The sequence below is a fragment of the Macadamia integrifolia genome, unplaced genomic scaffold (assembly GCF_013358625.1).
Source record: "Macadamia integrifolia cultivar HAES 741 unplaced genomic scaffold, SCU_Mint_v3 scaffold960, whole genome shotgun sequence".
In the NCBI taxonomy this organism is placed as follows: domain Eukaryota; kingdom Viridiplantae; phylum Streptophyta; class Magnoliopsida; order Proteales; family Proteaceae; genus Macadamia; species Macadamia integrifolia.
The window spans coordinates 151196-177400 of record NW_024870602.1 but is presented as its reverse complement, the minus strand read 5'-3'; the positions used below and the strand labels follow the sequence as shown (position 1 = coordinate 177400).

Genomic DNA, 26205 nt, shown 5'->3' with positions numbered 1-26205 from the left:
ATACAAACGATCAAAATAAGAGAGAATATTAGAAGTTAAACCTAAGTGTTCAGCAACCCACTTACCAGAGCAGTCCCTTAACTTTATGATTCAACTAATGTGCCCTTTGCAGGAAGTGCTGTGTTGCAAGGATCGACTCCTCTATTGCGCAATAGAGGCGGCAACTCAGATCCAACACCTTGGAGCGCCCTGACCTGGAACCCAACATACAGGCACATACCTCGAGACATTCCAAGGTGTTAGATTGGAGCTACCGCCTCTATTGCGTAGTATAGGAACCCCACCCCTCTCCCTCCTTGTAACTATTTAATATTTCGAGAGTTGAGCTTAGTAAAATTCTTCTTGATGTATGTGGGTTTCAAGCCATTACAAAGTTCAAGCTCTTGATCACACAAGGAGGCATATTGTGGGATTGTTTGAATATTTTCAAGGACCTCCTAGTTTTACAAATTTCTAAACTAGCATTACCTGAATACCTCCACACTCCTTAATATTCTGGTGTAGTTTGTATAAATATGAACCAATTGGATTTTTAATTGCCATGCCTTAGCAATAAGTTGGCCCAAATCTGGATGTCTTTCCCATTTGGCCTCAAATCTGAAACTTGGAGGGAAATTCCATTTTTAATGTTACTTGTTACGCTCCCAAAGTTAAGAAGGAAACAAAAAAGAGTTTTCAGAATAATTTAAAAGTTACATACCATTATGTCATTCTCAAAAGCAGGTTGTCTTGCACATTTTCGAGACATTACTTTATCTTGAAAGACGTGTGTCAAATAATAATAAAAAATAAAGGGCAAAATGAAAAAGTAAAATTACAATTACAAATTTTTCACCAGCAATGATTAAATAGGATTATTCCTTTAATTTATATTCCTATGGACCAATAAACTACATATTTGAGACAACATAAGTCGACAAAAATGTGTGAATGCTTCCCAGATGAACGAATGAACTGCAAAAAAGGAAATCATGCCTCAACAATCATTATGATTTCGCAAATATTGCAACTTCCTCTGCTGGAGTACCAGTCATGAAGCATGTTTTTGTCCCTTCGGGCTGCTCAAAAGGAAAACACCTAATTGTTGCACCTGTCTCTTCCTTCACCCGTAACTCTTCCACATCACTGTGCCAACAAAAGAACGAGTTCACATATAGGAAAAAATATGAGAGAGAGGGAGAGGGGTACAAGAACGACAAAATACCTTCCTGACCAAGGACCTCTCGCCCATTTTCCTTGGGAAATTGCTTCCTTGAGCTCATCATATGAACCTATATCCAAAATATTAGTGTAAAAAGACAAGTTCAGCATCAGCAACCAATAACCCAAAAAAATGACTATCTTAATAAAGCAGAAAAAACTCAAAACTTGGATTATGGAAACTTGACCAACAAACCCACATAGCTAATGGTTATTAGATGACTGTCATGTCACATCCCAATCATACAGAAATAATTATTGATCTTTGTAGGAGCTTTAAAGGTAAGTTTAAACAATTTATTGATTCTTTTAGGAGCTTTATAGCTTCTTTTTTTTTGGATGAATAAATAATTTAATTTAAACCAAGGAGATACAAAAGGGGGGAAAAGAGAAAGCAAAAGAAAAGAGGGGGGGGGGAGGGGACCCCTAGTGGACTGAACCCACAGAGGGGGCTTTATAGCTTAGTTAGAGCAAATATACAACCCATGCACAGCTTGAACTGAATTACTTTTCCTTCATGCTGCAGCACAGGGAATTAGGGTATAACAATACAATACAATCCAGAAGATGTCAATATATTGATTCTACTATGACTTATAATGGCCATTTTCTGAGCACAAAGGATATTACACCAATGTACTTTACAGTCAACATTCATTTATTTCGTTGAATTGGTTATCAATGCATCAACTCTTTGCATAAGAATATGTGCATGTAACACACAAGCATTACCTGCAGAGGGCTATCCTAATAAATTATGCAATTTGCTATTATTGTATTATACAGGTATTAAGTTTGAAAATATCAACTAAAAGGCACTTCTTGTTGCGAGGATCAATGCATATGCAGTCCAACTTTTACCAACTTATTGGGTTAGAAATGTAGAAGCTAGATCCCACAACACAAATCAATCACCAAAGGAGTGGAACCATACTAACATAAAGTGCCTAATGCAGAACTCAGACAAGGCAAGAACAAGACAGACCGGCCAAGGACCACACGATAGTTGTCCTGGGCGATGCCTAGGTGAGGAAGCACCCCTTAGTGTCCAAGGCTAGCAACCAGTCCTTATGTGCCAAGGCATCCAGACCAAAAGCCAGATGATCTTGCTCTCCATGTGTTATAAATTTCAATCATTTCTACTCTTGTATGTTAACATAATCTCATTTTACCATCGTATCCTATATTTTGACCTTTATAATCCTATACTATCCATATATTAATATTTATAAGATGACAAACACAGGGAAAGTATGAACTTGGACATAATATATGGCTTAGGTGCCTTGGCCTCACCAAGGGGGTAACCCAGTGCAAGTCCCGCTTTCACAATATCCAGAGGAGGATCCTAGCCTTTTGCATTGCTGCATTACGTGCTGCTCCCAGACTTGAACCCATGTCTTTATGCAAGCATATTGGCTACAGTATTTGAATTAACTAGTGGGAATGATGGATGCTTGGATATTGATGATAGGGAGAACAAAAAAAGAGTATATAGTGTGTAACTTTAGTAACAATAGAATTGAAAGTGTGGTTAAAATGATGGTAGGGAGCTGCAAAGTGAAAATTTTTTAGGTACCAAAGTTCAATCACAAGTAAAGAAAGATAAATAGAGATGATGTTGCATAAAGAATAAGAATCAGGAGATGAAGTGGAGGGGTGTGTCCGGAGTGCTGTGTGATCGACATATTCCTTTAAAACTTGAAGGAAAATTTTAAGGACAATTATACAATCAACAATGATGTATAGAGCTGAATTTTGGGCAGTGAAGAAATAACATATAAACAAACTTAGTGTAATAGAAAAGATAAAATAACAAATGGACAAACTAGAGCTAATTTAAAAGTACGTTCAATAAATAATAAGTTGTGAGAAAGTTGTTTGAGCCGAGGCAACATGGACATGTGTAATGGAGGCCTTTGAATGCTCCAGTATGGAAGGGTTATTTAATTAAGATCAAAGGAGCTAAAAGAGCCAGAGATAAGCCTAAAATAACAACTCCAGGAGAAGTGAGGAAATACATGCGTAGCTTTGAACTAGTAACAAGTATGGCTTTAAAAAGAGCTGATCAGAAAAAAAAGAATACATGTAGCCAACCCCTTAGGATAAGGCTAATTTGAGTTGAGTTGATGGATGCTTGAAGAGGTACATTACATGGAATGGTCTAATGGTGGTAGAAAAAGTAGACAAAACAAGTAGATCAAAGGGTTCTTGCATTGCAAAGGTTGTGGAACAAAAAGTTTTTTTTTTTGGGGGGAGGAGGGGGTAGGGGAAAAAAACTAGGAATACCACCTACTACTAAAGTTGTACCACCTTCATGGTAACCTATGCAGCAGCAAGCTCAAAGACAAAAAAAGACTCACAAGTTTCCTTTAAAAGGTGGGACATACACTCTTTTATATAGATGCCATAGCTTCTAATAGAACTACAAGTTTTCCAGTATCCAGCAAGACTCAAAAATAGAAACCACTGGAGGGTAGAAAGCACAAAGTAAGGTGTACCAGCTAAATGGAGCCAATAAATCCCACCAAAAAACAAAAACCACCATGTCATCCAGCCCATAACCCTACTTCTGGAAAACAGCAAAACTATCCCTGCAAATAAAAGTGACAAAGAAATCCCTATAAAGAACAAACTAGTGACTTTCATGTAGTTATCGCAACCCTAGACTAATGCATGCCAAGCATAGAAGTTCCCAATGTGATTATAACCCATCCAGGCCCCACACTCAAATAGTAGTTAAAAAACTGTGGAAAGCATAAGAGCACCTGACAGCCAAATTCATCATCTAAGGCTTGCAGCAAGAAACCCCATAAATTAGTTTTTAAAATGAGTCAAAGACAGTAAATTGAACAAATTTTTCTGGCAGGAGTTTCATAATTTTGGTTTTTCAATCAAAACTTGCACCAAGTTAAAGAAAAACATAAATGATATATATAAATGTTAGAATTGAATTCTTTTAGACTTTTTTTTTGGGATAATTTCTCTCCCACCCAACTATTCCCCTAAAGTTTCATGGGGAGGGGTTTTGTGTACGACCGCTTTCAGAAACCGAAAGCTTCGTAACTAGGGTGGGGTTTTTTTGATATTTAAAGTGACTTTATAAACATCAAAGGGTTTCATGAGCGACCATGCACCATGCATGGCCGTACATGAAACCTTTTGCCATATTACAACTCTACCTAGTAAAGCAAACTCGAGAAAATACGAAGTGGTAAATTAGATATCCAGATGTCAATTTGGTGCCTCAGCCCCATTTTCAAGACCTAAAATAATGATCAATATCAATATGAAGAATTGAAGATGGCTTCAAATACTTATAATACCATTTCTCCAGTGCCATTGGAGGCCCAACGCACATCCAATGGCTGGGAGGACCCAGGCACGCAGCCCATGTGCATTAAGCATTTCAGTTAACCCAGAGATACATATCCATTGATAAATAGTGAGACATGAAGGCATATGGGTGTACCTATTTCGGAATGAAATAGCCTTTTCCAAAAGTGATGACTGGATGTCATCCAACTTATCCTTCACATAGGCTTCCAAAATGGAAGGGTCCATCGAAACTCCAAAAACTTTCCCTTGCTTTCCAGGAACATCTCTCCTAGATATAACTAGTGTCCCACTTGAAACATCACGAGGTCCAATCTCGATCCTTAAAGGGACACCCTGTTGAAAGTTAAATCATTAGGATGATGGCTAATAAAAAAAAACCAACAATCTGAAATGTTGATCTATCTTCAAACAGATTTGGGCATCAGCACTAGTGAGACTTAACTATCATGAAATAAAACAGAAATGCTATTAATATCCAATTCATGGTGAGCTGAATAAAAAGCATACTCCGAATTTCTGTATCTAACATCGACATTGACAGCCGATTGGATTTACACACAATTCAAGATGAGCAGAACAAAAGCAAACTTGCTACCAATGATGAAGCTACATGGTGATACTGATTTTATATTTTGAACATAAACAATGACAGTGTACCTTCATCTCCCAAAAATTAAATTTCCATCCAGGGGTTCTCTGTTCTGAGGCATCCAATTCAACTCTGATCCCTGCTGTTTTCAATGCTTTCTCTACAGAATATGCAGCATTGAGAACTGTTTTCTCACACCTTTTTCCATATTGGTACAATTACCACCTAATAACATGTTTCCACAATCAAAATTGAAAATCAATTAACTCAGAAAGCATGGAAAAGGAGGCCAACTCTGGCCAAGTATATTTAAGTCTTGTTCAGACTGTCAAATTATTATTGCCATCAAGAGGATTACTCAAAAATCATGGAATTTTTGGGAGCATGAACCACAAATATATGAAGGGTAAATGGTAGTACGGATGAATTATTCAACCTTTAGGGTGTGGAGACACAGTGAAGTAGAAGATACACAGATGAATATCATTCATGACAATCCAGCATAGAGATAAGTTGTTTATTATGCTTATTTGCTGCATAACTTCAATATACTGATGTGCCATAGATACAGTCACGCAGATAATATTGAAAATTATTCCACCTTCCCACCCCTTTCTCCCCACCATACTTTTAAGGCTTACTTGAATTGGTGCAATTTTGGGAGGAAGCATTAAACCTGCATCATCTCCATGAGTCATGATAATACCACCAACAAAACGGGTGCTGATAGCCCATGACGTCTGCCACACATATTGCCTTTGTCCATTTTCATCAGTGAACTGTTCAGATCGACATGTTTCAGACAAATATTAAATGTTGAATGAAATCAGTAAAATATGAATAGAAATATAATCGAAGCATTAATGCAAAAAAAAATAAAAATAAGAAGAAGAAGAGTGGAAAACCCCCTATATTATACATTTCAGAGCTAAAAGTAAAAATTGTTCTGTAGATTTTATGATTAGGGGATTCACAAGAGTTCATCATTCTGCAATAAACTAATAAAATTCCATAAAGACAATTCTACTATAACAGGGAGCATAATAATCAGTGATTGCTAATTAGCATAGTTGGTTTGAACGCGAAATCAGCAACTGGAACATCACAAGTTTCAAACCCACCAACGGAACTTTACTTTGATTTGAACTAAGGATAAAGATATTAAATCCAATCAGAACACAACCTGGATATGACATATCCGGATCCATTGTATCTTGGGTCAAATTTGGAATGTTGTAGATATGTAATCAAATAAAATTCAGATACGCTTAGTTCCAGCCCAAATCAAATTCCTTTGCAGTCTATGCCTACCGACACAGATATGCCAAAGTACTTAAAAACAGACCAGAGGCTGGAGACTTCCAGACCAATAGTCAGCAGCCAATGGTCTTCCCATCCAGTGAGGAAGGATCAGATCAAGGTACAATTAATGAGAAAGATGATAAAATTATTAGGGAGTGGAATTTCTAGGTGGTCACCTGGTTCAGCCACATGGTACATTAGATGGGAATGAAATTTGTTAACAGATAGAGCCCAAGGTCTCTTGCACACATGCAAATCAGAGTAATGAAAAATCAAGGACTATAGGAAGGGTGAAGGCCAATACATGGATGGCTGAAAATTATGAAGGAAGATGACAAACATAGGAGTGTATATGTCTGAATTTCAGTTTGAAATTGGACAAAAGACCATTCCAGATCATTCCCTAAAAAGTTGAAACTGCCACATCATGTCCAAATAACAGAGGACATTGATGCAGTTAAGGGTGTCCAATTGGACCAATTGGGCCTTCAGAAGACTTTATTTTGGTCCGTAGTTGGGTTCTATGGGCCTTGGGCTTTTATTTTTGGTTTTATTGATGTAATGGACCTAATTTATAAATCAAACCAGTAGTCACAGTATAACAGGAAACCGGTAAAGATAAAAGTGAAGCAGAATCCAAACTTGACTATATCAGAAATCAGACCTCCTGAACAGCAGAGGGATAAATCAAAGATCTCTTTCAATATAAGTCAGATGATCTTCAAAGTATGATCATTGGGCTTAACAAACAAGGGAAATCACCTCTAAAAATCTCAGACAAATCTGACGGACAGATTGGGAGACATGGAAGAGTTTCAGTCTTATAAGGAACTTCAAAATAAGAACATGCGTTGCCCAGATTGGTCTGATATCACTAGGAGATTAAAAGAGGTAATCAATATTGATAACCTACAGGATATAAGTATTCAAACATCCAAAACAGAAACTGAAATTGAAAGGGGAATATATGCAGGAGAGAAAAAGCTTTGACCAGTATTTCAGCAACCAGAAAATAAAGAAGAAAGGCAGGAGAAAGAGGATATGATCAATGGCATCACCACCAAAGATTAATGTTAGAATCACCACTAACCCTGTTTCTGAATTACCCCAGCAACTTGAAATTGATTTCCTGTCTTCCTCCTACAAGTCTGATTTCAGTTTAATCAAATTTCAAGTTCTGTTGTCTAAGTTTGATCTCAGATTTATGACCATCATTAGGCTTGTTATTTGGTACTGAAATCAATCTCTAATCTGATTTGTGTACTTTATCGATTCTCGGATTTGGGAGTTCCTTCTTCAACTAGGAATTTTCAGGTCCAAAGAATTTGACCATTGGATCAAACCTGGTTTCTAATATTACATTTCCCATTCAATTAGAGCCTTTGATCAGAATTTTGGCTGAACCTGATCCCTAAATTCTATCATAAAATTCTTTAGGTATCTGGTTTCATTCCTCACCTGCGATCATGTCGCAAGCTGATCTTTCACTGGATCTCACTGTTTCATAATTAGCACTGCCACATGTTCTTCTAGAAGAAATTTGCCAAATGATTATTAATAAAATGACCACATTAATTTTAAAACACCAAGCATTGCATGCAGTGGCAAGATTTTTTCCTAGGAGCAGTTGACTTCAATTTTTGCCAGCCCCTGGTACAATTTGTCAAGTCTCAATATGATACGACTGATACGGTCTGATACATACAAAAAAAGTATGTCAATACAGTATCAAACCGATACAGTACAATAAGGCACTGATAAAGTACGATACGGTACTGATATAGTCCAATACACTCGATAGTCGATACTATTATGTTTGCCTCGAATTCTTGACTCGTTTTGAAAAATGACCCGCTCTGACATATTTTAGTGGCGAGCCGAATGAGATTTTTTTTTCTGAGATCTGTGATGGTAGCAGAGGGGTTGGGCCAATATGGAGCGACCTAACTTGGAGGAGTATATATATGTAGTATCATCTTGTTAAGCAAGCGTTGTAAGATTTGGGGGTTTTTCGTGTTAGGGTTTCTGGGCAAGATTTTCGCGGTTTGGGTGCTCTTGAGCGATCTCCATTGTAACCTCTTTTTATATTGTGAATCATCTTCTTCTTCCCCTGAGGATGTAGGATACCACATTGGTGTATGAACCTCGTTAAATCTGTTTCATCTTGTGTCAATCTGCGTTTATTTTCTTCGTATTTGTTGGTGTTTGTTCTAACAGATACACATGTTGACAAACACCCCACCCCCCCACCCCCCCAAAAAAAAGAGAAGAAAAAAAAGAGACCTCTTCCTACTATGACTTTTTAGCCAAAACCTAACTGAATGCCAACTACACTAAAAAAACACCAATGAAGATTTGACTTGCATTGATTTTTCTTATTCAAGTCCTCTTGCTTAATTTCCTCCTTTTAGTAGGTCTGATATTGCACTTTCCAATGAAGATTTGAATCACATAGATGAACTCAATATTGGTTGGATATCATTAACTATGCTTGCTTATGGTGTACAATGCTTAAAAACTCAAGTTTTTCATGTATCATAAGCATATCCATGCATATCAAAGTGTATCCAACGTCTCTCCAATACATCTCTTAAAGCCAGCTTTCCGATATGCTGCTCAATACTGATACTTGACACCTTGCTTTCGACAGTCCAAATAGTCCAGTTCAAAAGGTTTGAAAGTCCAACCACCAGGATAGGATGATCAGTTGGACTTTTCAGTGGCCACAGTGCTTTGAATGGTCAAGCAGATGCACTTTGCAATTGACAGCCTGGATGTTTTAACTGCCCAGTCCAAAAATCTGTTAAAAATCAGTACCTTCCACAAAAGTCTCAGTTTCAAACAGGGTTTCATGGTAATGAAGTTTTTTCAACTGATATGTCTTAGAACATATATGTGTGATAACCAAAGATTGCTCTTGGCCTACTTGGTTTGAATGTTCAGTTGAACAGAAGCGTCATATTTTGAATTTAAACAAAATTTAGATATCAAAATCTGATTGGAATGTATTTTCTCCCCATCAAGATAATTCCACCATGATGAGTTCATCCATGAAACCCCTCCTCTGACCTATCCGTATGGCACCCACCCCTTCTCCGGCGGCCCCTGCCGCCGGAATCTGCCTTGTTCCTGCTTCCTCTCCCCAACCTCTGCCTCCCTCTGCCTCCGCTTCCCTTCCTCCTCCTATTGAACCTACCGATCTCCAGCCTGGACTTCCATTGTTTCCTCCTCCGCTTCCCCTCCCTCTCCCTCCTCCTCTCCTCTCCCTCCTTCGGCTGGGCACTCCCTCTACTTTTATCCTCCTTCCATCCATAACTCTAGCCCTGTTGGACTCTGTCCGCCGGGTCTCCTCGCCTCTGAAATCTCCAAGCGGAGCAATTGTGTTGTTGGCTCTTTCCTTGGTAGCCGGCCTCCCTTCTCGGTGGTTAAGACTTCCCTTCTAAACCAATGGAGGCCTTCTGGCACTCTCTCGATCTACTTCTCTGCCACCACTGACCGCTCTGCCGCCATTGAAGGAGGTCCGTGGTATGTTGGGAAAAAACCCATCTTCCTCCGTCAATGGGACGAGCACTTATCTTTTTCCAAATCTTAACCAAAGTCCATACCCTTGTGGGTTATCTTCCCCAACCAACCACTCCATTTCTGTTGTGTCAAAGGGCTTAGCCTCATTAGTTCCATCATAGGGAAGCCCCTGCATTCCGATAAAAGAACGAAGACTATGGACCGCCTGTCTTACGCTCGAGTCTAGATCGAAGTTCAAGCTGAACAGATTCTCCCCTCTAAGATCACTATCATTGATGGAGAAGGTTTCTCCCTTGAACAAGAGGTGAAATACAACTGGTTGCCGCCTACCTGCACTCTTTGCAAATGTTTTGGCCATACCACAACTCTATGCAATATCTCCAAGCCTACAAGAGAACCCATCAGGCCTTCCAATACTGCCCCCAACAATTCTCGATTCACAGTGCAAACATACAGAAGGGAAAAAAAAAAGTAACAATATCTTGGAGCTTGGCCACAACCAGACGCCAGTAAATCTTGCTGCTTCTACTGCCAATGCTTTTACGCCGGTAAATTTTGCCGCCGCTCCTGCCGATGCCTTGACTCATCCTCGGACCGCTAGTCTCTCAACGATCATCGATCCTTTGCCCGCTGGTCTCAATCCGTTCTCGGTCTTGATGTCGGCTGAATCCTTTGATGGAATTGATGATCTAAGCCCCTTTCCCACCTCTGAACCCCTGTCCTCCTCTTCTGTCGGTCCTGACAATCCTATTTTAAGCTCTTCTCTCTTTGTGTCTTCGACTGATGCGACTGAATCCCTTCCCCCTTTGCTCCCTCTTCGGCTAGGCATTCTCCCACTGGCTGCCTCTACGGCTATCATGCCCTCACTCCATTTGCATCCTTCGCCTTTTAACTCCACCAAAACCCTACCTAGTGCTGAGCTGGTTGAACTGCCTATTCAGCCTGAACCAATTTTTTACCCCCTTAACAACTTCATACCGGCTCAACTTCTAAATACCTTTTCCAAATTTTCAACGGATCATCCCTTGTACACAGGAAACCTTGACAACCCAATCCATGACCCAGCTACCTGCCCCACATCCATCAACCATGCCAACACCTTCTCTTTGACCCGACCCTGCTCCTTGGACCCGATTCAATCTCCATGCTCGCCCGAGCCTGCTGCCTCAATCTGGCCTTTGGCTCCAGACGCTCCCCTGAGCTCCGCGCAGTCAACAGTGGTCTCCGACGACCCCAGGATATCCCTTTCCTGGCTACTGACATCCTGCAAATCTCGCCTCCGATGCCTCTACCCTCCGCCGTCGTCGTGAGCCCCTCTGCCTGCTCTTCGCCTCAGTTCATCGCCGCTCCCCTGAGCTCCAAGACTATTGCTGTTCTCCCCCCCGCCGCCGATGCTGTCGCTCCCTCGAGCCCCTCGTCTATTGATAGAGTTCTCTTTGATGCCGTCGCGCCGATGTTGCCCATCTCGATGCTGGTTGGTCTCTCTTACAATGCCCTGCGATCCCCTCTCCTATGCTTCGACTGATCATGATGGCAACTTGACGCCGTCCAGCACAACTATTGATCCCACGATCAATCCTGATGCTGCTGCCCTTACTCCTTCACCTCTATTGGCTCTTATCAAATTACAGAGGCGCATGCCTTAGCCTTGGAAGCCGCTGCCGAGCTCGTCGCTACCGTGCCTATGCTTGGAATTGCCCACGCTGATGCTGCTGCTATCACTATGCCTCTGCCGGACTACTCCCTTACTGGCTCTCATTTAGACCCTCCTTGTACCATTGAGAATTCCTGTCCCACATGTCTTGCTGCTACCTTCAGCCATGACCCTACCTCCTTGCCGTCTTCTTCCCCTACTCTTGTCTCCCCCACAACCCACACTAGCCTTAACCCACCATCCATCATTCACCCCATCAGAGAATTCCTGTCCCACATGTCTTGCTGCTACCTTCAGCCATGACCCTACCTCCTTGCCGTCTTCTTCCCCTACTCTTGTCTCCCCCACAACCCACACTAGCCTTAACCCACCATCCATCATTCACCCCATCAGCATTTCTTCTCCCTCCCTCCCCCTGTCTCTTAGGGCTCCAAGAAGAAAAAATCTTCCTCCTCTGCTACCAGATCCTCCTTGCGCTCTAAATCCTCCAACAATTATAAATTCGCCACCTTTAATCCCAGATCTAGCCCTCCTACCAAGCCCCCTTCTTCCAAATTCCCATCTCCTGGTCCTCTTGCTAACTCTTCTGAGCATTCGCTGCCCTCCCACCCCAGCTCTACATGACTCCTTGGACCATCTGGAATGTCTGCAGTCTCAATTCATTCGCTAAGCAAGCGGAGATCCGTTCCCCGATTCGCTCCTCCAAGTCCAATCTCTGTTGCCTTCTTAAGACTCGTGTTTTAGAGTCTAATGCTGCCCATATCGCCGCTTCCATTGCGCCCTCCTGGTCCTTTGCCAATAACTACCTCCATAGTCCTATCGGCAGAATCTGGATTCTTTGGAACCCCTCATACCTCTCCATCTCTCCCCTCTCCTCTTCGGACCAAGTCATCCACCTCTCCATCTCCCATGCTTCTGGTTCCTTCATCTGCTTCTTCTCGGTCATCTATGCCCATAACCTTGCCTCTCGTAGGCTCCCCCTTTGGTCTGACCTTCTCTCTTTACCCCCTCCTTCGACTCTCATCCCTGGGGGATTGGGGGTGACTTCAATGTCATCCGTTTCAGCCACGAGAAGCATGGAGGTAACCCCGTTGACCCCCTTGCGGTCAACTCCTTCAATGATTGCATTGATGATCTTGGTCTCAATGATCCAAGGTGGTCCGGCACCAAGCTTACGTGACAACCGCAGAGCCAGTTCTTCAAGGGTTGCCTATAAGCTTGACCGTGCTCTGGTCAATGAGCCTTGGCTAGAGTCCTTTCCCTCCTCCCACGCCTATTTCGATCTCCCTGGTATCTCTGATCACTGTCCCATGGATCTTCATGTTCTTCCTTTCTCCTCATTCGGTCCCAAGCCGTTCAAATTCTGACATGTGGACCTCCCACCAGGAATTTCTTCTCATTGTCCAAAATGCCTAGTCCATTCCCATTCCCCGCTCCCTCCCTCCCCTTGTTGCTTTTGCCAAAAAGCTCAAATCTGTCAAAGCTACCCTTAAGCTCTGGAATTCCTCCACCTTTGGCAACATCTCCTCGCGTGTCTCCTCTTGTCGAGACAAGCTTCTTCTCATTCAATCCCAAATTCAGCTTGATTTGCTTAACCCTGTCCTTGCCTCTGATGAGAAGGCCACTGCTTCTGAGCTTGCCTTGCTTCTTGCCCAAGAAGAGAGCTTCTTTCGCCAGAAAGCTCATATCAAGTGGCTTGATCTTGGAGACTCCAACTCCGCCTTCTTCCATCTCTCTCTCAAAGCTAGAAACAATGTGAATACCATCCCCAAGCTCCTCTCCTCCATTGGTACTGAGCTCCTCCTCCCCGAGGAAATCAAGTCTGAAGCTATCTCTCATTTCGAGGGAATCTTCTCCAAGCCCCTTCTTCCTTCTCCTCCTCCTATTCCCCCCTTCTCCTCAACAAATTCGTCCCCCCCTTCTCAACAAATTCGTCCCAAATGATCTTCTTCCTTCTCTTCTTTCCATCCCCTCCGACAAGGAAATCCTCTCTATCATCCTCTCCCATAAGGCCAATAAAGCCCCTAGCCCTGACGGCTTCAATATGGGATTCTTTTCCTCTTGCTGGAACATTATTCGTAAGGATCTCATCCTAGAGGTGAGGAGCTTCTTCCTCAACCCCTCTCAGATCAAAGGGGTCTCAATCACACCTTCCTCTACCTCATTCCTAAGAAGGAAGGTGCTGAAATGATGAATGACTTCATGCCTATTTCTCTGTAATCTGCTCTATAAGTTCATAGCCAAAATTCTGGCTAATAGGATTGGGAAATTCATTGATTCTCTTGTGAGCCCCAACCAATTTGCCTTCATTGCTGGGAGGAGCATTGCTGACAATATCATCCTCTGCCATGAGATTGTCGGAGGATTTGATCGGAAAAATCACTCCCCCTCTCAAAATTGACATCCACAAGGCTTTTGACTCTATCAGTTGGGATTACATCTCTAAAGTCTTGCTCCAAATGTCCTTCCCCCCCCCTTCCTTTGTCCACTGGATTTTCTGCTGCATATCCACTCCCCGGTTCTCAGTTTTAGTCAATGGTAGCCCTGCTGGATACTTCCCTTCTGGGCGAGGTATCCGCCAAGGCTGCCCTCTCTCCCCCTTTCTTTTCTCTCCATCTCTCGAGGTGCTCTCCCGTTCCATTCAGTTGGCCTTTGATATTCATCTCATTTCCCATATTCCCAAGTGTAAGCCTCTTTCCCTCACTCACCTTGCTTTTGCAGATGACACCATGGTCTTCTCTAAAGCTGATTCCCTCTCCATCTCTTCCATTATGTCTCCCCTTCAGTCCTTTGAATCCCTTTCTGGGCTCTCCATCAACCTCCTCAAATCTAATCTCCTCCTCTCTGGTTTCTCTTCTGATACTCAATCCCTTCTCCTTCGTATCACGGGCTTTTCCTTGGGTTCCTTGCCAGTGAAATATCTAGGCCTTCCCCTCATTTCCTCTAGGCTCTCTGCCCACCATTGCCCCCTATGCTTGACTTGATCCGGAAGAGGCTCCAGCTCTGGAAAGGCAAGCTCCTCTCCTATGCTGGTTAGCTTGTCCTTATTAGATCTGTCCTCCAATCTCTCCATCTCTTCTAGTCTAGGATCTTTATCCTTTCTGGAAAGTCTCTTCTGTTCCTTTCTCTGGAAAGGTTCCAACACCTCCAAGTTTCTCCATCCATTGCCTTGGGCAAAGGTCTGCTTGCCCAAGTCTGAAGGAGGTCTCGGTATCAGAAGGATCAAGGAGGTCAATGTTGTAGGCATTCTCAAGCTTATTTAGAAGATTGCCTCCAAGCATCGAAGCATCTGGGTGGACTGAGTATACTCTTCTTTGCTTGCCCATAACTCCCTTTGGACTTGTCCCTCCCCCTCTGATGCCTCGTGGATTTGGCGAAAAATCTTTAGCCTCAGATCCCTTACCCTTACTACTTGCTCCAACATCATTGGCAATGGGCATTCGACCTCCCTTTGGATGGACCCTTGGCACCCCTCGGGTATCCTTTCTTCTCTAGTCACCCCTAGAATCATCTATTCTTCTGGTCTTTCCAAATCCTCTCCTGTCTCCTCTATTCTCTTCCCTCTGGGCTAGACCCCTCCTCTCTCTCCTCCCCCCTTGCGGATCTGTGGGACTCCCGCCCCCCATTCTCCCTGGGCATCGTGGAAGGGATGACAAATGTGTCTGGCTTCCCTCTTCCAATAGGTTGTTCTCCTCTACCTCTACTTGGTCCTTTGTCAGATCCTCGGGTCCTGTTGTTCCATGGCGTAATCTCGCAGGGTTCAAAGGTCATATTCCTTGGCACAACTTCACTACCTGGAGATGTCTATCCAGCTACCTCCCCACGCAATCCTTCCTTCTTCGTCGGCACAGTCATGTCGACCCTGCCTGTTGCCTCTGCCCTGATGGTCAAGAGGATATCCCCCACCTCTTCTTCTCTTGTCCTCTTTCTTCCTTGGTCTGGAAAACTGTCCTAGCTCGTTGCTGGCCTTCCCCTAGGTTAATTCTTCCCTTTGATAGGGAATGTATTTGGGTTGATATGACTTTTGCTGGCTCCTCCATCTATGACACGATTGGCAAGCTTGCCTTCTCTACTACAATTACTCACCTCTGGATGGAGTGTAACCCTCGTAGATGGTCCTCCAACTCCCGCTCCCCGGATAGGATTTGGAAAGTCATCTTCTTTGATGTTGCCTCAGAAATCCACTCTCTGAACTCCTTCCGATCCCGGCCAATCCCCTTGTCTCTCAGAAATGACCACATAATCTCTTCCTGGAGCCTTTGCTTGCCCCTCCCCCTCCTCCATGACCCCCTCTCCCCTCATCCCTCGTCCCTCGTCCCTCGTCCCTCGTCCCTCACCCACCCATCCCCCCTCTCTTGCCCCTCCCCCTTCCCCCTTCCCCCTTCCCCCCTCCCTCACCCCCCTGCTCCTTGGCTGTTGGTTGTTGGTTGTTGCTTGCTGCTGTTGGTTGTTGGCTACTGCTAATGTTGTTGTTTGTCTCTTTGTTGCTTTTTGCTTTTTGCTTTGTTCCCCCCAGGGGCTGGCTTTTCCTTGTTGGCTTAAGCCTCCCCTCCCCCCCCCCTTTTCCCTTTGTATTTTCTCTTCTCTTTGGGTATAAATTTATTTACTCATCCAAAAAAAAAAAAAATCTGATTGGATATGGACCTGATACCATATATTCAGATGTAATAGACCCTAAAGAAAATTTGGAGCATATACCACCTAGATCGAATTCTAATCCAATCCATTTACAGCCCTCCTGACAAGTTTGTACTGAGTTTTTAAGCATTAGTCTATATATATATATATATATACATCCATATCCAATACAAACTTTGAGATTTCAGATTAAATATCAGAAAAAAATTCAGACAAAAGTTTCTTTATCTATATCCCTACTCTGATTTCTTATATCTATTAACTTCCTATGGTTTCTCTATCTTTCCTATTTCATTCAAAAATCAAAATTCATATGTTTCAATTCTAATTTATTTTTGCATATCTGAATGAGAATACTCTCAAACTAGCAAACATCCAAAATTTCAAGAAATTTATCAAAATTTATAACTCAGGTAGTTCCTAGGGGAACATGCCAGTATGTGATGTGAGTCCATATGTGTGTTCTAGCTGGCGAATTGACAAAAAGGTGGAGTGGAGTGCAAATTCGAATAGACTGGGGAAATTCAAAAAGGGAGAAGCCTGTGGGCTATGAGTGCATCAACAAGCATGGTATTAAAAAATTTATGTTAAGTTCACTACAGCTTTCTCCAAATAAGTCATTTCACTAATCAAGAAATAAGTCCACTCCGAAACTAATGAAATGATTTTAACAAGAAGATATTGTTAACGCTTTGGACCTTGTTACTCAAACCACAATGGATGTAAACGTCCCAAAACAAACAAGAATAGCACATGTAACTCATCTACCCATCAATGCTTAAAGTGTTTTTAGAAACATGGTTAAAATAAACTCCATAAATGCAGTATTAGCACCTGTGTTTCGAAGGCACGGAAGAAATTCTGTCCAAGGTTGTGGCTAGTTCCAGCCTGTAGAGCTCTTCGATCACCCATCATGGCTTCAATTGTATATGTCCTCAGAGCACCAGCAAATGTCTCAAGCCTAGATTTTCGACCTGCAATGACAGGTATTGCTGCTTGCTCATAAGCAAAGTTTTTATAGACATCGACCATTTTTAATGCCTGCAATAAAACAACATCAATACAACAATAGAACAGCCTTTTCCCAACTAAATGGGATCGGCTAATAAAACAACATCAATCAATTAAATATAAAGCATATTTTAAATTAAGTGGGGAAATCTTTGAGTAAAGATGGTGCAGACCTCTTCTTCTGCCACTTCAAGGGTTGCATGCGCTGTATGACCCTCTTGCCACAAAAATTCAAGGGTCCTAATGAAAGGTTTTGTCCTCAATTCCCATCTTGTGACATTTGCCCACTGAGAAATTAACAAGGGGAAAACCGTAAGGCAAAATTCACATTTAGAATAAGAGTATAGGTAGAATATTGACCAAAACAAGGCACCTGATTAATCATGAGTGGAAGATCGCGGTAGCTATGGATCCATTGAGTAAACTTGTAATTCACAATGGTTTCACTAGTAGGTCGACAGTATCTCAAATGTGCAACAGAAAGATATCAAAGCCAAATTTCAGGCAGAATCTTTTCACAGACTTGGTTAAAAGGTAAAAGCTATAAGGAAAAAAAAATTAAATAAAATAAACAAGAGAATTTACCACAAGCTTTTCTTCAAGTTCTTTTCCTCCTCCAATAGTCACAACTGCCAATTCTGGACTGAAACCCTCAACATGCTTCCCCCAACCACTAAAGGAAAGGCTCGACGAAGGGCCCTTGATCCGGGAAAACACTTTCGGAGATCCGGGTATACCGAGAACAACCATTTCCAGTTACCGTTTATTAGTAAAGTGCCATTGGTTTTGAGGACCTAATCTACTTAGGGATGAACGCATAATGAGCACCCAACCAAGTGTAGGCCCCTTAGTCAGGTCTACTTGGCCGTGGCATCAGCTCCTAATCGTGGGTAAACCCCTCGGTCTTGTGTGCTTAGATTTATCCTGAGCCCTCAACCAAAGGAAAGCCCTTCGATCAGGTGTGCTCGGCCTTGGCCTAAGCTCCCAACCGAGAGTAGTCCCTTCAGTCAAAGTACTCGGTGGTGGCTTGCGCTCCCAACCGAGGGTAGCCCCTTCGGTGTGGTGTGGTGTGTTTGGCCTTGGTCAGAGCCCCCAACTAACGGTATGCCCTTCGATCAGGTGTGCTTGGCCTTAGGCTGAGCTCCCAACCAAGAATAGGCCCTTTGGTCAGGTGTACTCGGCCATGGCCTAAGCTCCCAACCGAGGGTAGGCCTTTCGGTTAGGTGTGCTCAACTTTAGCTTAAGCCCCCAATCGAGGGTAGGCCCTTCAGTCAGGTTTGCACAGCCTTGGCTTGAGCCCCCAACAAAGGTAAGGCCCTTTGATTACATATGCTCGACTTTGGTTTGAGCTCCCGACGAAGGGTAGACCCTTCGGTTAGGTATGCTCTGCTTTGGCTTGATCACCTAACCGAGAGTACACCCTTCAGTCAGGTGTACTCAGTTGTGGCTGAGCTCCCAACCGAAGGTTGTCCCTTCGGTCTGGTGTGTTTGGCCTTGGATTGAGCCCCTACCGAAGGTCGGCCCTTCGATCAGGTGTGCTCGGCTTTGGCCTGACCCCAAACCAAGGGTAGGCCCTTTGGTCAAGTTTGGTCGACCTTGGCCTGAGCTCCTAATCGAGGGTAGGCCCTTCGATCAGTTGTTCTCGGCCTAGGCATAAACTGCCAATTGAGGGTAGGCACTTTGTTCAAGTGTGCTTGGCTTAGGCCTAAGCCCCCATCTGAGGTTAGGCCTTTCGGTTTGGCTTTCTTAGCTTTAGCCTGAGCCCCAAACAGAGGTAAAACCCTCATCGAGGCAAGACCCTTCGGTCAGCTATGCTCAACTTTTGCCTGAGCTCCCAACCGAGGGTCGGCTCTTTGGTCAGTGGAGCTCGATATTAGCCTAAGCACCCAACTAAGGTAGGCCCTTTGATCAGGCTGCTCGGCCTGAGCTCCCAAATGAGGGTAATATCATCCATGAGGCATACATGGCCTTGGATTTAACTCCCAACCAAGGGAAGGCCTTTCGGTCAGCTGTGCTCGGCTTTGGTTTGAGCTCTCAACCGAGGGTAGGCCCTAAGGTCAGGTGTGCTCAGCTTTACTCTGAGCCCTTAACCAAAGGAAATCCCTTCAATCACGTGTGCTCAACTTTGGCCTGAGCTCCCAACCGAGAGTAAACCCTTCCGTCAAGTGTACTCGATTGTGGCCAGAGCTCCCAACAGAGGGTAGGCCCTTCAGTATAGTGTGTTTGGCTTTGGCTAGAGCCCCCAACCGAGGGTAAGCCCTTCGATCATGTGTTCTCAGCCTTGGCCTGACCCTAAACTAAGAGTAGACCCTTCGGTCAGGTTTGCACGGCCTTGGCTTGAGCTCCAAGATCACACAGCAGTGCTTTCACCTGCAAAAAAGGATTTATTTCTAAAGGCATCACCGTGAATGATACTAGAAAACAAATAAATGATATAGGCATAACTTATCAGCAATTATACAATCTTTGTTGTACGCAAGGCTCATCTACATCTATATTCAAGCAGGGGTGCTTTTAGCTGCAAACAAACAAAACCAAACGACATATATATATATATATATATTGGAGGGGGTCGAATAATTACAAAACTACATGTAACTTCGTTTCTAGAAGGGAAATCTGTTACGTAAATCCTACTTTGTTGTTACCCAAGTCAAGTTCCTGCACAATTGGAAAAAAACTATCAATAAACTTTTTGAAAGCAAAAAACTAGTTCTTGTAAAACAATATAGTGAATCTAACTAAACTTGTGTTACAGACTAAGTGGTAGTAATAAAAAAAAGGTGACTGTTGTCCTTCACTTTGTATCCTCATTAGTCCCCCCTTCTCTTTCGTACTACGTTTTAGATAAGATGTACTACTGTCATGATTAGACAATGAGGAGTCCCCTGATGCCTTCCCACACCTAGTGGTTATCTCCTAAAGTAATACCACAAAACAAGGTGTAAGTGATAAAGAAGGAAGGAGATAGATCAGTACTGAAAATGTGCAGTATAAAAAATAACAATTGGAATTACTAGGATACCTTGGCACTAGTATTTTAACAGGTTCTCCTTTTATCTTTCTCCTGCAAATAAAGATTGATTTCTAAATTCATCAATATGAATGATATTTGGAAACAAATAAAAGACAAGCAAAACTTATTTGCAATTCTACAACCTTTGATGTAAGCAAGGCTCATTTTTAACCAAGTTAATGTTGCACAGCTTTTTCCTACATACAAAGAAAGCCCGACCATGTATATAATATATATATATATATTTTAGAAGAGGGTTGTGGAATAATAAAAAACTACATATTTAGAGAATATTTATAAACAAGATAACATCGATTTTATTACATAAATCTTACCTTGTCGTTGTCCAAACCAATTTCCTGCACAATTGGAAAAAAAACTATCAATAAATTTTCTGAAACCAAAAAATTAGTTCTTGTAAAACAATATAGTGAATTTAACGAAACTTGCGTTACAAGCTGAGTGGTAGTAATCAAAGATGAATATTGTCATTCACTTTGTATCCTTATTTGTCCCCCCTTTCTTTTGGTGCACCTTTTAGATAAGTACTATTGTCAAGATTAAACAATGAGAAGTCCCCTGACGCCTTCCCACACCTAGAGGTTCCCTCCTAGAGTAACACCATGAAACAAGGTATAAGTGTTAAAGAAGGGAGATCCCTTCGGCCAACTATACTCGGCCTTGGCTTGAGTTTCCAACCAAGGGTAGGCCCTTTGGTCAGGTGTGCTCGACCATGGCCTGAGCCCCACGGTTAGGGTAGGCCCTTTGGTTAAGTCTTCTCAGCATTGGCCTCAGCTCCTATACGAGGGTTAATACCTTCCATCTGGTGTGCTTGGCATTGGCTTTAACTCCCAACTGAACCGAAGGTTGGCACCTCAATTAGGTCTGCTCGGCTTTGGCCTAAGCTCTCAACCGAGGGTAGGCCCTAAGATTAAGTGTGCTTAGCTTTATTGTGAGCCCTAAACCAAAGGAAAGCCCTTCGATCAGGTGTGCTCGGCCTTGGCCTGAGCTCCCAACCAAGAGTAGTCCCATCAGTCAGAGTACTCGGCCATGGCCTGAGATCCCAATAGAGGGTAGGCCCTTCAGAGTAGTGTGTTTGGCATTAGCCAGAGCCCCCAACCGATAATATGCCCTTCGATCAGGTGTGCATGGCCTTACAATAAGCTCCCAACTGAGACTAGGCCCTTTGGTCAGGTGTACTCGGCCATAGCCTAAGTTCCCAACCGAGGGTAGGCCTTTCGGTTATGTATGCTCGGTTTTGGCTTGAGCCCCCAATTGAGGGTAAACCCTTCAGTCAGGTTTGCATAACCTTGGTTTGAGCCCCCAACAAAGGTAGGACCCGTCGAGCATATATGCTCGACTTTTATTTGAGCACCCAACCGAGGGTAGACCCTTCGGTCAATTGTGCTCTTCCTTGGCCTGATCTCTTAAGCGAGAGTACACCCTTCAATCAGGTGTACTCAGCTGTGGCTGAGCTCCCAATAGAGGGTAGTCCCTTCGGTTGGTGTGTTGGGCCTTGGCCTGATCCCCTACCGAAGGTAGACCCTTCGGTCAGGTGTGCTTGAATTTGGCCTGACCCCAAACCAAGGGTAGGCCCTTCAGTCAGTTGTGCTCGACCTAGGCTTGAACTCCCAACTGAGGGTAGACACTTTGGTCAGGTCTACTCAGCCTAGGCCTAAGCCCCATCCAAGGTTAGGCCCTTTGGTTTAGCTTGCTAGGCTTTGGCCTGAGCCCCAAACAGAGGCAAGGCCCTTTGGTCGTCTATGCTCGCCTTTGGCCTGAGCTCCCTACTTAGGGTAGGCTCTTTGGTCAGGTGTGCTCGACCTTGGCCTGAGCCCCCAAACGAGTGTAGGCCCCTCGATCAGGTCTATTCAGCTTTAGCCTAAGCTCTCAATCGAGAGTAGGCCCTTCGGTTAGGTGTACTCGGTCATGGCCTGAGCTCCTAACCGAGAGTAGGCCATTCGGTCAAGTGTGCTTGGTTTTGGTCTGACCCTAAACTGGGAGTAAACCCTTTGGTCAGGTTTGCACGGCCATGGCCATAGCTCCTAACCGATGGTAGGCCCTTCGGTTAGGTGTGCTCGGGCTTGGCTTAAACTTCCAATTAAATGTAGGCAATTTGGTCAGGTCTGCTCAGCCTTAGCCTATGTTTCAACTGAGGGAAGGCCCACCGGGAAGGTGTGATTGGCTTTGGCCTAAGCCCTCAAACCGAGGGTAGGCCCTTCAATCTGGTAAGCTCTGCTCGGCCTTAGCCTGATCTCCTAACCAAGGGAAGGCTATTAGATCAGATATGCCCAGCTTTGACTTGACCACCTAATAGAGAGTAAGCCCTTTGGTATGGTGTATTTGCTATTGGCCGGAACTCCCAACCGAGAGTAAGTCGTTCTATCAGGTCTGCTCGACTTTAGCCTAAGCCCCCAATCGAGGGTAGGCCTTCGACCAGCTTTGCTTGATTTTAGCCTGAGCTCCAAACCTAGGGTAGGTCCTTCGGTCAGGCATGCTTGGCTTTGGCCTAGACTCCCAATTTAGGGTAGACACTTCGATCAGGTGTGCTCGGCATTGGGTTAAGCCCCAACCGAAGGTAGGCCCTTCAGTCTGATTTTCTCAGATCTGGCTAGAGCCACCAATCGAGGGAAGGCCCTACGGTCAGATATGCTCAGCTTTGGCCTGAGCTCACACCCGAGGGTAGGCATTTGTAAAAGTGTGTTTAGCTTTGGCCTGAGCCCCCCATCGAGGGTAGGCGCTTCAGTCAGGTCTACTCGGCCTTGGCTTGAGCCCCCAACTGAGGGAAGGCCCTACGATCAGGTCTACCCGACGTTGCCCTGAGCTCCTAAACGAGGGTTGGCCCTTTGATTAGGTGTGTTCGGCCATAGACTGAGCTCCCAACTGAGAGTAGGCCCTTCAGTCAGGTATACTCAACCATGGCCTACGCCCCCAATCAAAGGTAGGCCCTTCGGTTTGGTGTGCTCGGCTTTGGCCAAAGCCCCTAATCAAGTGTAGGCCCTTCAATCAAGTTTGCTCAGCCTTGGCTTGAGTCCACAACCAAGGGAAGGCCCTTCGATCAAGTCTGCTTGGCCTTGCCCTGAGCTCCCAAATGAGGGCAAGCCCTTCTATAAGGTCTGCGTGGCCTCAGGCTAAGCTCCCAACCGAGAGTAGGGCCATCAGTCAGGTGTACTCGGTCATGGCCTACGCTCCCAACCAAGGGTAGGCCCCTCGGTTAGGTGTGCTCCGATTTGGCCAGAATCCCTAATCGAGGGTAAGCCCTTCAGTCAGGATTGCTCAACCTTTACTTAAGCCCTTAACCGAGGGAAAGCCCATCGATCACGTATGCTCGACTTTGATCTGAGCTCCCAACAGAAGGTAGACCCTTCGGTCAGATGTGCTCGGCCTTGGCCTGAGCTCCTAACCGAGAGTACGCCCTTCCATCAAGTGTACTCAGCTGTGGCTAAGCTCCCAACCGAGGGTAGGCCCTTCGGTTAGGTCTGCTCGACCTTGGCTTGAGCCCCCAAACGAGTGCAAGCCCCCCGGTCAGGTCCACTCAGCCTTAACCTGAACTCCCAATAAAAACTAGGCCCTTCGGTCAGGTGTACTTGGCCTTGGCCAGAGCCCCCAACTGAGGGTATGCCCTTCGATCAAGTGTGCTCAACCTTAAGTTAAGCTCCCAACTGAGAGTAGGCCCTTCGATCAAGTGCACTAGATTATGACCGAAGCTCCCAATCGAGAGTAAGTCCTTCCGTTAGGTGTTCTCGGCTTTGGCCTGAGCCCCCAATCGAGGGTAGGCCCTTCAATCAGGTTTGCTCAGCTTTGGCTTAAGCCCGCAACCGAGGGAAGGCCCTTCTATCACGTATCCTCGACTCTGGTTTAAGCTCCAAACCGGGGTAGACCCTTCGGTCAGGTGTGCTCAGCTTTGGCCTGAGCTCCTAACAGAGAATACGCCCTTCGGTCAGGTGTACTCAGCCATGGTTGAGCTCCCAACCTAAGGTAGGCCCTTCTCTAGGCCTACCTTCGGTCTGTGGTTTTTGGCTAGAGCTCTCAACCGAGGGTAGGCCCTTCGGTCAGTTGTGCTCGGCTTAAGCTTGAACTCCCCACTGAAGGTAAGCACTTTGGTCAGGCGTGCTTGGCCTAGGCCTAAGCCCCCGTCCGAGGTTAGGTCCTTTGGTTTGGCTTGCACGGCTTTAGCTTGAGCCCCAAATAGAGGTAAGGCCCTTGGGTCATCTATACTCGACCTTCTCTTGAGTTCCCATTTCCCAACCAAGGGTAAGCCCTTTGGTCAGGTGTGCTCGACCTTATCCTAAGCCCCCAAACGAGTATAGGCCCCTCAGTCAGGTATATTCGGCTTTGGCCTGAGCTCCCAATAGAGAGTAGGCCCTTCAGTCAACTGTACTTGGTCATGGCCTAAGCTCCCAACAGAGGGTAGGTCCTTCAGTCAAGTTTGACAGCCTTAGCTTGAGCCCCCAACAAAGGTAAGGCCCTTCGATCGTATGCTGGAATTTGGTTTGAGCTCCCAACCGAGGGTAGACCCTTCGGTCAGGTGTGCTTTGCCTTAGCCTGATCTCCTAACCTAGAGTACACCCTTCAATCAGGTGTACTCAGTCGTGGCTGAGCTCCCAACCGAGGGTAGTCCCTTCGGTTTGGTATGTTTGGCCTTAGCTTGATCCCTTACCGAAGGTAGGCCCTTCGATCAGGTGTTCTAGAATTTGGCCTGACCCAAACTGAGGGTAGGCCCCTTAGTCAATTTTGCTCTGCCTAGGCATGAACTCCAAACTGAGGGTAGGAACTTTGGTTAGGTCTGCTCAGCCTAGGCCTAAGCCCCCATCCGAGGTTAGGTCCTTCAGTTTGGCTTGTTTGGCTTTAGCCTAAGCCCTAAACAGAGGCAAGGCCCTTCGGTCATCTATGCTCGCCTTTAGCCTGAGCTCCCAACTAAGGATAAGCCCTTTGGTCAGGTGTACTCGACCTCAACCTGAGCCCCCAAACGAGTGTAAGCCCTTCGATCTGGTGTGTTTAGCCTTTGCCTGAGCCCCTACTGAAGTTAGGCTCTTTGGTCAGGTGTGCTCGGCTTTGGCGCGACCCCAAACCGAGGGTAGGCCCATCAGTCAAGTTTGCTCGACCTTGGCCTGAGCTCCTAACCGAGGGTAGGCCCTTCGGTCAGTTGTGCTCGGTCTAGGCTTGAACTCCCAACTGAGGGTAGGCACTTTGGTTAGGTGAGCTTGGCCTAGGCCTAAGACCCTATCCAAGGTTAGGCCCTTTAATTTGGCTTTCTCGGCTTTAGCCTAAGCCCTAACCAAAGGCAAGGCCTTTCGGTCATCTATGCTCGACTTTGTCCTCAGCTCCCAATCGAGGGCAGGCCCTTTGGTCAGGTGTGCTCAACCTTGGCCTGAGCCCCCAAACGAGTGTAGGCCCCTCTGTTCAGTCTACTCAGCCTTAGCCTGAACTCCCAATCAAGAATAGGCCCTTTGATCAGGTGTACTTGGCCATGACCTTAGCACCCAACCGAGGGTAGGCCCTTCGGTCAGGTAGCCTGCCAACACCGAGGGTAGGCCCTTCGGTCAGGTATGCCCGGCCTTAGTTTGACCCCAAACCGAGAGTAGACCCTTCAGTCAGGTTTGCACAGCCTTGCCTTGGGCTCCTAACCGAGGGAAGGCCCTTCGGTTAGGTGTGCTCAGCTTTAGCTTGAACTCCCAATTAAGGGTTAGCACTTTGGTCAGGTGCACTTTGGTCAGGTGTGCTCGGCCTAGGCTTAAGCCCTAACTGAGGCTTGACCCTTCAATCAGGGTGTTCGGCGTTAGCCTCATCCCCACATCGAGGCAAAACCCTTTGGTTAGCTATGCCCGGCTTTTGCCTAAGCTCCTAACCGAGGGTCGGCCCTTTGGTCAGTGGAGCTCGACATTGGCCTAAGCACCCAACTAAGGTAGGCCCTTTGATCAGGTCTGCTCCGCC

General features: G+C 44.9%; 1 protein-coding gene across 1 annotated transcript; it reads right to left on the bottom strand.

The window, feature by feature from the left end:
* Nucleotides 1–672: 672 nt before the first annotated feature.
* On the bottom strand, nt 673–25768 carry LOC122070645 (proline--tRNA ligase, chloroplastic/mitochondrial-like). The gene is given in 13 exon segments (XM_042634831.1): nt 673–1125; nt 1205–1288; nt 4673–4872; nt 5197–5323; nt 5325–5353; nt 5770–5907; nt 17079–17285; nt 17429–17542; nt 17629–17713; nt 17839–20174; nt 20281–20322; nt 20415–20468; nt 20607–25768. Coding segments are annotated over 10 exon segments (1290 nt in total). The 5' UTR covers nt 18006–20174; nt 20281–20322; nt 20415–20468; nt 20607–25768; the 3' UTR covers nt 673–986.
* Between the last annotated feature and the right edge of the window lie 437 nt (nt 25769–26205).